At 57.7% G+C, this 10943-nt stretch overlaps 2 protein-coding genes across 4 annotated transcripts; both read right to left on the bottom strand.

Annotated features, from left to right (window-relative positions):
- Positions 1-2177: 2177 nt before the first annotated feature.
- Positions 2178-3585, bottom strand: HCRT (hypocretin neuropeptide precursor). The gene is made up of 2 exons (XM_008519213.2): positions 3461-3585; positions 2178-2637 (listed from the first exon to the last, which is right to left on the bottom strand). The coding sequence occupies exons 1-2, from the start codon at positions 3479-3481 to the stop codon at positions 2266-2268; spliced, it is 393 nt and encodes a 130-aa protein (XP_008517435.1). The 5' UTR covers positions 3482-3585; the 3' UTR covers positions 2178-2265.
- Positions 3586-5326: 1741 nt separating this feature from the next.
- Positions 5327-9775, bottom strand: GHDC (GH3 domain containing). 3 transcript variants are annotated; one of them, XM_070560442.1, is made up of 10 exons: positions 9555-9733; positions 9353-9436; positions 8860-9155; positions 8447-8568; positions 7798-8299; positions 7214-7406; positions 7037-7108; positions 6822-6955; positions 6375-6460; positions 5327-6115 (listed from the first exon to the last, which is right to left on the bottom strand). In XM_070560442.1, exons 3-10 carry the CDS (start codon positions 9140-9142, stop codon positions 5897-5899), a joined length of 1611 nt encoding a protein of 536 aa, XP_070416543.1. In that variant the 5' UTR covers positions 9143-9155; positions 9353-9436; positions 9555-9733; the 3' UTR covers positions 5327-5896. The 3 variants fall into 3 exon arrangements, with proteins under 3 accessions (XP_070416543.1, XP_070416544.1, XP_070416542.1); XM_070560443.1 differs by having other exon boundaries at positions 9622-9733; XM_070560441.1 differs by having other exon boundaries at positions 9353-9775.
- Between the last annotated feature and the right edge of the window lie 1168 nt (positions 9776-10943).

Here is a 10943-nt window from a genome sequence, read left to right as displayed (position 1 = left end):
GGAATGGTGTCGGGTTCACAGTGCCGCCTGCTGGAGTTCGGATATTCCGCAGCAACCCCGCTCTCTGTGCTCCGGTATGAGACAGCAAGGGTTAAAGAGGCTAGTTTGGCCAATGCGGGGATCTACGGGAAGACTAGGAACTCAATTTCCAGAAGGCACTCCTTCACCCTCGCCTGTGCCTCAGTTTGTGTAGGGCGCACTGGCGAACTCTGCCTCTGAGTACCGCAGGGTGGATGGAAAGAGCTTCGGAGTCCACCAGGTAGAATTCCAGCTCTGTCACTTGCTAATTGTGTGTCTTAGCCTCTCTGAGCCTCACTTTCCTCAACTGTAAAACAATTTGTACCCTCATGCGTTTGTGAGAATTTAATAGCACAATACATACCGTTGGCACACAAGTGCGTCGGATGGCATTTGTCTCCCCCAGTCTCCCCCTTCTTACCGTCTGGATTGAACTCTCCTTCTCTCTGCTGCCATTCAAGTGGAAGAGAGGCTGGAGGCAAGTTTGGCACCAAGAAAGATAGTTTAAAGGTGGGCAGGGTCAGTTTGCCAGTCTCCAAAGTGGACTTTGATCTCCATCTTCTCCAAGACAGAACCAGTACAGCAGCAAGAAGAACCCAGGGGAGACCAGACATAGGACGTTTTCATTACGGAAGCAGAATATTACTGGGGCTGCTCACTGTGGCGGCTTAGGGTGGCTGCTTCCTGGAACAAAACAGCTGAAGGCAGTGAGATGGGCTGGGGAGAAGGCAGGCTGGTGCTCCTCACCCTCTCTCCCCATGTCCGAGCCCGACATTGTCTGTGATGTTAGATTGTGTAAAAGTGCCACATTTTTCTCTGCCTCTACTTTTGGGTGTTATATTAGTTTCCTAAGGCTGCTGTAACAAGGTAGCACAAACTGGACGGCTTCAACAACAGAAATTTGTCGTCTCAGTTCTGGAGACTGGAAATCTAAGATCAAGATGATGGCGGGCAGGTCGGCCGGCCCGGTGGCGCAGAGGTTAAGTTTGCACATTTCGCTTCTCGGCGGCCGCGGGGTTCACCGGTTCGAATCTCCCGGGGGCGGACATGGCACGGCTTGGCACACCATGCCGTGGTAGGCGTCCCACATAGAAAGCAGAGGAAGATGGGCACGGCCAGACTTCCTCAGGAAAAAGGAGGAAGACTGGCAGTAGTTAGTTCAGGGATAATCTCTGGCCCCCGCCCCTGCCCCCGAAAAAAGATGACGGCAGGCTGGGTGGGTTCCTCCTGAAGGCTGTGAGGGAGAATCTGTTCCATGCCTTTCCCAGCTTCTGGTGGGTTGCTGGTAATCTTTGGGGTTCCTTGGCTTATAGATGCGTCTCCCTACCTCTGCCTTCATGTTCCCATGGGTTCTCCCTGTGTGTGTTTTTGTGTCCAAATTCCCCCTTTTTATAAGGACACTAGTCATACTGGATTAGAGGCCCACCCTACTCCAGTATGACCTCATCTTAACTAACTATATCTGCAACGACCCTATTTCCAAATAAGGTCACATTCTGAGGTGCTGGGGGTTAGGACTTCAACATATGAATTGGGGGCAGGGGTGGCACAATTCAACCAGTAACAGATGTGTTAGGCTAAAGTTGCAGGAACATTTTTCCCCATCCCTGCTTAAGAACTTCTCATGACTCCCAGCTACCTGCAGAATAAAGTGCAAAGCCTGGTGGTTTGTGAGGGCTTCCTCAATCCGGGGTGCAGGAACCTAACCGTCTCGCCTCCGACGCCTCACCGCTCCCCACCTGCAGCCACTCTAGACGATTCATGTTGAAACTCATATTCCCTGCCTTTTCGGCAGGCTTGGCTCCTACTTCTTCTCAGCCAGATTCTGCTCCTCTGTGTGCTTTCCTTGCTCTCCCTCCCCTCCTGTGCCTCTCCGTAAAGACCCTGATCCCGAACGACTAGTAGAGTATCGGAGGACATGTCTGTCCTGCATCCTCCCCTCCAAGCATGCACACGTGCGGTTCTCTCCGCACCCCAGAGCCTTGCACGGTTCCTTGCTCTGGGAGCTCCCTATCCAAGAGTGTCTCGGGTTCAACGACGCCCAAGCTGAGATGTCCTAGAGCCGGGCTGCTAGACCCTCCGGCTTTTTATAGTTCGCAAGACTCTCACGCCCTCTGGAGGGCAGGACGCAACCGCACAGGAACCGAGACCAGCCACGCTAACGGAGACTCGTCTTTATTGCCCTTTTTCTGGGGCTGACAACGAACGGGCAGAAGGGAGAGGGCAGGACAGGGCCCGAGCAAGGGCTTAGACCCCGGACCGCCCCTCAGGCGAGACAGACGAGGTGGCCGAGGCGGGACAACGGCGCCCGGGGCAGGGTCGCGGCGCTGGCTCTACGCCTGCGCGGCGGCCCATGGTCAGGATGCCGGCCGCGTGGTTGCCGCTGGCCTGCAGGAGGCGCTGCAGCCGGCCGTGGAGGCCCGGGGGCCCCGGCCGCCGCTTGCCCAGCGTGAGGATGCCGGCCGCGTGATTGCCCGCGCCGTGCAGCAGCTCGTAGAGGCGGCAGGAGCACGTCTTCTGGCGGCAGCAGTCGGGCAGGGGCTGCGCGGCCGCCCCGGGTGACAGCAGCGCGGGCGGCAGCAACAGCAGCAGCAGGAGCGTTATGGCGGCCCAGGGCACCTGGAGAGGGGGAGACAGGGCTCTGGGGTCTTCCTGTCGCGCCCGCATCCAGCCCCTACGCCCAGACCCTGCCCCGCTGGCTCCGCGCTCCTCCCTCGCTGTCCCTTAGTTTTTGCTGCCTCTGCCCAGTGCTGTTTGAAGGGCTCCTGTCTGTCTCTTTTACCTGCTCATCCTTCAAGACCCAGCACAGCATCTCCTCCAGGAAGCCCTTTGAGGCCCCCCCTGGGCGAAATGAATCCCTCTCTCCTCTGGGTACCCTTAGACCATTGTACCTCATTAGCGCGCTTACCACTCCACCCGAAAACAGGCTTGTGTGAGTCTGTCTGCGCCGCCAGTCTGTACCCTCAGGAGAACAGAGGCCCTGGTTCGTCCCCTCCCCACAGCGGGCAAACACGTGCAAACCAAGGACTGGCAGGATCCGAGCTGTCATCTTGTCTGCCTGCTCCCTTTCGGGGGAAACGGAACTCTGGCTTTGGACCAGTTTCCTACCCTCTCAGGGGGCACAGCTTTCTCACCTTTAAACTGGGTATTAGATAATCCCTACTGTGCAAGCCTGCTGGGAGGATTAAACGAGAGGACAGGTGGAAACTCGGCACCTGATACCAGTAAGTTCGCAAAAAATGCAAGATGGTAGGAGAACTGGACATAATCCAATGTTAGCCAAGGCAGAGTCTCCATCAAAGGTCCACCCGTCCCCTGCCTCAGAGCCATGCTGGAAAAGACCAAGAGCAGAGACACCTTCAGCCTTTCTTCCAGCCCCCTGAGCTAGCACTCTCATTACCCCCTGGTATGATGAGTCAGCCCTCCATCCCTGGGTCTTTACCTTCGTAGAGGGAGGGTTCATGGCTTCTGGAGCTCAGAGTAGGGAGCTGGGAAAGGTATTGTCTGCAGTGGTCCAAATACCCAGGAACTTTGAGGCCGTCGACTGCGACCTGCTACCAGGGGTCTGGGGTTTATAGTGCTCTGAGGTGGTGGGGGAGAGACGGACACTTGCGTCCACTCTGGGGCCAGACAAAGGCAGGTCTAAGATTAGCCTCCCACAGGGGGGCCGTCTCCAGGCTGGGCCCAAGGAATGGCCGCCAAGGCACTCAGAGGCCGGAGTTGGATCTCTGTGCCCCTGGTCCCCGCCTTGTCTGTCTGCCTGCTCCCTGGAGATTGGGCGGTCTCCGGGCACTAATGAGGCCACCTTGCACCCAGGAATCTGGGAGCACAAAAGAGGCCTTGGCGGGGGCGCTGGCCTGGGACAATGCATGGGGGGCAGCTGCTAATTAGGGGCAGGAGAGGAGGCAGTCATGAGACCTGCTCTCCACAGGGTGTGTGTGTGGAGGGGGAGGGTGGCCAGGCAACAGGCCTCTCCCCCACTGCTCCTTGTCCCTGCCCCCGGGTCTGTCAGCCTTCAGGGCTTTCTTTCTTAATGGAAAAGCTTCTTAGCTGGCTCTCCATTCTCCTCAGCTCTCTCCTTCCCTCCGCCCCTTCCACCAACCTCCAAGATGGAAAATCTTGAAAACTGAACATGGGCAGTGGAAGGAAAGCAGCTGAACTTGGTGTTATCCTCTGACCTCCCAGCTTCCTCCCTGGTCAGGCTGCCTGGAGGGGAGGGATGGAGTCCCAGCCCACACCAGCAGGGAGTGAGCCACCCTGGGGTGAAGGAAACGTGCCATCTCTAGGCCTGCATCCCTCTCAGTCAGGGCACTGTCTATTGAGCACCTGCTCTGTGCCAGGCCCTGCACTGGGCACTGCAGTGACAGTGTCATGGGACATGGCCCAGTGTTCAAGGAGCCCTACAGTCCAGGTGGGGAGGTGACCCAGCAGAACGATAGCTCACTGGGAGAAAGGATTCTGAAAAGGTCTTGCATGAAAAGTGGATTTCCATCAGGTAAGGCGGAAGAAGGCACTCCACAGAAGGGACAACTTGAGCAAAGACCTGGAGGTGACAGTGCTGAGCTCACGTGGGATAGCGGGGTGTGGTCTTCATAGTCACGGCTCCCCTCAGGTCCAGGAGAGAGGTGGCTGGAGAGGTAAGTGAGAGCCAGGGTGGGTCAAAGGGTCTTATAGGCTAAGCTGGTCCATCTTGGTCCTGTGGGCACTGAGGAGCCGTGGGAGGATTTCAGCAGGAAGGACTCATGGGCTGCTGTGGGGGCTGGGTGGGTGGGGGCGGGAGCCTGGATGTGGGGCATGGAATCAGAAGAAATTCAGAGGCAGAATCGGAGACTTAGCAACTCATCGGGAACAGGTGCCATGCTACTTAGGCGGAGCTGCAGGGCCGTGGGCAAGCCTCACAGCCTCCCGAAGCTGCACTTTCCTCACTGGTAAGATGGAGAGTTAACCCTGATGGTCTGTGGGATTGCTTCCTGCTGTGATGCTTTATGATCTGCAGTACAGTCCTGCCCATGGAAGTGATTCGTGGGTGTTGGGCCAGGAAAGGGACCCGTGCTAGGCCAGGGCAAGGGAAGTTGGGAGCAGCCTCTCCACATTTAGGTTAAGTTTGGGATGGGGAGAGGTAGGAGGAGGGGACTCTATGTCTCTGGGTTGACGTAGGCAACGATAGGGGTCCCCGAGGGCCCAGAATGGAGCTTTGGGGGAAAGCCCTGATGTCTAGAGCTGGAGGGGAGGGGGAGCCCAGGATATGACAGGAGCAGAGTGAATGGGACCACTACAGTTTCCCCCAAAGCAGACCCTGAGGCAAGAATATGGGTGCAAGAGATTTATTTAGGAGGTCATCCTAGAAGGCACATAAGGGAGTGGGGACAGGAGGGAGGGGAGGAAAACCAGTAAAAACTGTATTAATGACAGGATTACTGCTGTGGGCAACTGGTGGGCATCCTCCAAGAGACGGTGCAGAACGCACTTCAGAACTGCGCCACTGAGGGACAATGAAACTGAGGTCCACATTCACCAACTCCTGTTCCTTGCTGACTGAGGGCTGCTTCTGGGAGCATTAACTCCCAATGCTTCCAGCCTGCCCAGTGCACTGGGCTGAGACACGGGAGCCCATAGTGTGTCCTGGAACTCCAGTATCCTCCGGGGCGGGGGCTGAAAGGGCTCCAGGCAGGCAGTGCTGGCATCTTCTGTAGCCCTGGAGTCAACTCCTCAGAAGTGGCCAACTAGGTCGGACCTCCCTAAAGCCCAGCAGCTCTGATGGGGAACTGTCAGGTGACACAGAGTCAGACCCTGGCCACAGGCTCCCCATCCAGAGAGGCCCCAGGGGAGAGAGTGAGGCAGCCTCTGGGGGTGGATGGGGCACTGGGCAGGCCTCGGCTCAGGACACCACCCTCTTCTGTAAGAGCTGGGCCAGGTGCCGGTGCCTGAGGACCCGGGGCATCTCAGGAGGGAACGGGGAGGAGGGGCAGCCAGCAAGGGCTGCTCGAAGGGCTCTGAAGGCCCCCTGCCCCACCAGGTGGACTCTGGCAGGGCCCACGCTGCCCCGGAACCGCAGGGACTTGTAGTGGGGAGAGGCTTCCTGAAGGCAGCGGTCAAGCTGGAAAGAGAAGAGCCTGAGTGAGGCTGGCGTGGGGCTGCATGGTGGGTGATGAGGTGCGCACGACTGCCCAGGCTATGTGTGGGTGGGAGTTCCGTGCATACACATGTGTCTGTGGGACTCATCCCTCCCTTCCCAGAGCTCCAGGAAGGTTCTCCTCCCTGCCCCGTCCTCCCCACCCCTCCCCTGTGCCCCCAGCACCTGGGGACAAGCAGAGTAAAGGGGACATGCGGTCATATCCTGTCCCTGTGCCATTTACCTTGTCTCGATTTTCCTCTGACAGGTTCCTCAGTCCCCTCAGCTCCACAAACACCTCGTAGTGAGGAGCGGAGCCCTTGGAGGAATCTGCAGACAAACCCCATGCACACACACTTTTGTGCACAGGGAGACTTCCAAAGTCAATGCCCGCTGTCCCCACCTGTGCTTCCCCGCTCTGAAGGTTCATGGGGAAAAAGGAGTTTCTTGGTGGGAGTGGGGTAAATGGAGATGGAACCCAGAGCCTAATTCTAAATATGAAACAGGTCAGGAAAGGCAATGTCGAGACTGCAGCAGGAGGGATAGGGTTAGACATGGGGAAGGACTTTTGTTAGGAGCAGCAAAGGAGGCTGAGTCTTACCTCCTTCCTAGAGGTCTCCCAGCAGGATGGGTATGGACTGGTAGGCAGCCTACCCAAGAACTGGAGGCAGGAGCCGATGGAGATGCTTACCCAGAATGCTGTTCTCCACACAGCCATGGTCCAACAGCTTGGCCCCTGGCCACTGCCCCACTGCCCGGCCCAAGGCCTCAGAGAACATGTCCTCACCGATGTCTTCTCCTCGCACACTCAGCGTCTGGCCCAGCCTGGGGAGGAGAAGGGGGAAAGCAGAAGAGCCCAGGGTATAAGGATGGCCCCTCAGTGACCGGGAGGCGGGGGTCACCTACCTGTAGATGAACCTGACGACTGGACACTGATTGTGGGTACCAACCACCCGTACCACATCACCCAGGCGGCACCTGTCGGGGTGGGAGTAGGGGTGAGGTCCCATTAGCTGATGCTCCTGGCCCTCAACAGGATCCCGAAGGGCCTGAGGTGGCTGGGGCTGGGGGGCAGGCGATTACCTGGAAAGGCTGGTGTGATCAGTCAGCACCAGCTCGTACTCCTTGCCCTCCTGGGCCTCAGCCAGCAGGACCGTGGAGGCAGCCTCTTCCTGAGCTCCTTCCTTGACTGGCAGCAGCTCAGTAAAGGGAGCTCCAGGGGGCAGGAGGTAGAGCCCGCGGGGCTGCTCTGGCCACAGGTTCAGGCCCACCAGCCCTGTGGGGAGCAAGCGGCCTCTTCATCTCACGGCCCCATTGCTTTCTGCTAGGCAATAGTCCCTCACCCGGACCCCAGGCTCCAATCCTGGGAGCATCTGATCCTACTGCTGCCCTTCCACTCCATCCTTGCTGGCTCCCCCAGGCTCAGCCCACTGCCTCTAAGGCCCTCATTGGGAAGAGGCAGTGGATCTGGAAGTGGCAGACCTGGCGCCGTGTGAATTTGTGCACATCTCTTAACCTCTATGAGCCTCAGTTTCTTTATCTGTAAGATGGAGCTGCTGGTGTTGGGGAGGATTGAATGAGATGATTATGTAGGGCTCACTACGTGGCAGCTAGCTCTGTGACCTCTGCCTCCTGCCCGCAGCTCACCGCCCTTCAGTCCTGCTGACCTCCAGAGGCAGCATAAGCAGGTGAGAAGAAGGCTAGCCCTTGGCACCACAAGGCCTCCAGGGCAGCCACAGCCTCCGCCTGGCCTCCTGCGTCCAGAGTCACCACCACCTGCAGCTTTGGCCAGAGCCGAAGGGCCAGTCCTCGGGGTCCCTGCTGTAGAGCCTCCCGCAGCTCTGCTGCCCGTCTCGGGAGAGGCGCTCCTGGGTTCCCGGCAGCTACGGCCTCAGCCAGCTCTTCGCCATTGGCCTCCAGGCCCAAGAAGACGTCCAGGAGTTCAACTGCTGTCCCCGCTTCCAGTGCCCGCAGCCCTGGGGACCTCAGTGCTGCCAGCAGCAGGGCCCCAGGGTCCTTGGCTCCACGGGGGCTAACATGGCCCAGGGCATGCCAAGGCCAGGGGAGGGGGCGGGGCCAGGGGGAGGTAGGGGTCACGCGAGCCGTGCCTCCTGGAGCCAGCACTTCTGGGTAGGCATTATTCAGGGCTGCCAGACCCAGCAAGGTGGCCTGGAAGAAGACAAGAGATGGGGTTGGCCCTGGGCCTGAGCCAGACCCTGAGCCCCCAGTTTGGGGGTTCTTTGCCCACCTTGATGGAAGGGTTTGGCTGCAAGTAGGGGTCTTTGGTGGGACTGGGCTCCAACCTTCTCAGTTTACCTGCAGAGAGGCCTCCCCATGGTACTGTTTTGAGGTAGGGGGCGGGAGCTGCCCCCCACTTTCTTCCTCCTGGACCTGGCTGGCCTTGGTCAGAGGGAGATGATTCCGGAAGGCGCTCAAATCTATGAGACATCATTAACTCCTCATGACGCCACAGTTTCCCAAGAGTTTCAGGCAAGACTGGTGAGACCCTTGAGGAAGGAATCCAGACTAGGCCTGGGGGAAGGGGCTCTCAGGGCCCAGGATGGGAAAATTCATCTTGAGCAATCCTGAGCCTGGGCGGGTCTCTGGGTCAGGCCCCTCTGTGTCGGCAGCAGAAAGTGGGGAGGGGAGGTCTTCAGGTTCTGGAATCTGACTGTCCTTTGGGGTTTCTTTGTCTTTGGGACACCTCCCCCAGACCCTGGGAAACACACCTGTGCTCCCCCTGAGGGGACAGCAGGGACCCTGGGCTCTCTGCAGACACCAGCTCAGGGCCTGCTGCTGGCTCCGGCCCACGTGCAGTGTGCTCTGCTCCAGTCTCTGCTGCTGCCAGGCAGCTGCCCAGCACAGGGCCCTCCATGCCACACGGTACTGGAGGCTGGCAAGCCAGGACAGCCTGGCATCCTGGGGCTGCTGCTGCCGGAACATGGCCAGTGGCGGCAGCAGCAGCAGCAGCAGCAGCAGCAGCAGCAGGCACAGCAACAAGAACAGCAGCATCTCCAAGCAGCTCCTGGGAGGAGGAAGGGACCCGAGTGCTGGTATGGGGGGAGGAGGGGATAACCCACTTCCTGCCTCAGCCCACCCTAGCACGCACAGGAAAATCAAGGAAAAAGGAAGTTTGGGAAGAAGCCAGGACCCTTGTCAGGAAGGTGCTGTCAGGCAGGTGATTCGGAGGAGAGAACATCAGGGCTTCGGACTCACACTGACCTGAGTTCGGATCCTGGCTCTGCCACTTGATAGCTGTAGGACCCTTGGTAATTCAGCTAGCTACTCTGAGCTCCGGGCCTCTATCTGTAAAAGGGGAATAATAACAACCCCTCAGAAGGTACAGAAAGGGCTTGGCACAGTGCCTGGCACACAGCGGCTGCTTAACGAATAACATGGCTTGCCCACTCCCGAGTGGCTCTACTTAGTCCCGGGATCCACACTGTTCCAGCTCCTGGGTCCCAGGCCATGGTTCCATGTCCCACATGCACCTGCCACAGCCCACTTGTGCCTTCTCCCAGCACCCAGGGCCCCCTTAGTGCTCAGGTCTCAGTACACAGCCGGCCAGAAAGATGGAGCCACGGCTTTAAAGGGCTGGGCCCGGATGGGGAAATGGGCCTCTGGGCCTGAGGGAGGAGCTTGGGGGTGCTCTTAAAGGGGCAGCTTGCCTAAGGGCTGACATGCCGGGTGTTGGCCCAAGCTGGCAGATGGGGGGACGCTGGGGTGAGAGTAGCGAGAGTAGCATGGTCCTCAAACTTGTGCAGGTGAAGAAAGAGGAAGCTGAGTGTGGAAAAGAGCACCACAAAGTATCTTGAGCGGGGAGTGGGCTGCACCCCATCCCGGAGCAGGTTCAAGCTTGAGAACTGTTAAAAAACAAAATTTTCTCCCAGTCCAGAAATCCTCTCCTCAAAGGCAGTAGAGAGGGGGCCGGCCCCATGGCCGAGTGGTTAAGTTTGCATACTCGCGTCAGCGGCCCAGGGTTTCGCAGGTTTGGATCCTGGGCGCAGACATGGTACCACTCATCAGGCCATGCTGAGTTGGCGTCCCACGTAGCACAACCAGTGGCACTCAGAACCAGAATATACAACTATGTACTGAGCGGGGAGGGCTTTGGGGAGAAGAAAAAAAAAATGATTGGCAACAGTTGTTAGCTCAAGTGCCAATCTTTTTAAAAGAAAAAGGTAGTAGAGAAAGAAAACACTTTGATTATTGAATAAGCATTAAACCAGAACGTGATGCGCATCACAGGAAGTCTACTACGAGACTGAGAGACAGGAAGATGCCTCACTCCCTTATGTAGCCGAGCAGATAGAACCCGTTACACACATGTTCTCAAGATAGACGATAACTAGTCCTCAAGTAAGAGGACTTGACAGCACCCTTTGTCACATGCAGTTCCTCCTAACTTTCCCTGGTAATTGGGGTCACCATCCGGGTTAGCGGATCGGCTTTATCCCGAGGAAAAACAAATTTCTCCCATCTTTACGACAGGAGGTAGTTTTGCAACTTGGAGCCAGGTGGCCACCCAAGTGAGGCTCCTATCCTCCGACTGTAAAGTTTGAGAAGCTGTGCTCAAGAATGCGGTTCTCGGGGCCGCCCTGTGGCTGAGTCGTTGAGTTCATGTGCTCTGCTTTGGTGGCCCAGGGTTTCGCCGATTCGAATCCTGGGTGTGGACATGGCACCGCTCGTCAGGCCATGCTGAGGCAGCATCCCACATGCCACAACTAGAAGGACCCACAACTAAGAATACACATCTATGTACCAGGAGACTTTGGGGAAAAAAGGGAAAAAAATAAAATCTTAAAAAAAAGAA

Source organism: Equus przewalskii, chromosome 10 (genome assembly GCF_037783145.1).
Source record: "Equus przewalskii isolate Varuska chromosome 10, EquPr2, whole genome shotgun sequence".
Lineage (NCBI taxonomy): Eukaryota > Metazoa > Chordata > Mammalia > Perissodactyla > Equidae > Equus > Equus przewalskii.
The sequence above is the reverse complement of the archived record's forward strand: the minus strand, read 5'-3'. Positions and strand labels throughout refer to the sequence as shown.

Coding starts and splice junctions, on each gene's coding strand:
- GHDC (XM_070560441.1), bottom strand. CDS start 9,142: ATGCTGCTGTTCTTGTTGCTGTGCCTGCTGCTGCTGCTGCTGCTGCTG. Junction 7,407..7,797: donor TGCTTATGCTGCCTCTGGAG/GTCAGCAGGACT, acceptor TGCTCCCCACAG/GGCTGGTGGGCCTGAACCTG. Junction 7,109..7,213: donor GATCACACCAGCCTTTCCAG/GTAATCGCCTGC, acceptor CCACCCCGACAG/GTGCCGCCTGGGTGATGTGG.
- HCRT (XM_008519213.2), bottom strand. CDS start 3,481: ATGAACCCTCCCTCTACGAAG. Junction 2,638..3,460: donor TGAACCCTCCCTCTACGAAG/GTAAAGACCCAG, acceptor CCCCCTCTCCAG/GTGCCCTGGGCCGCCATAAC.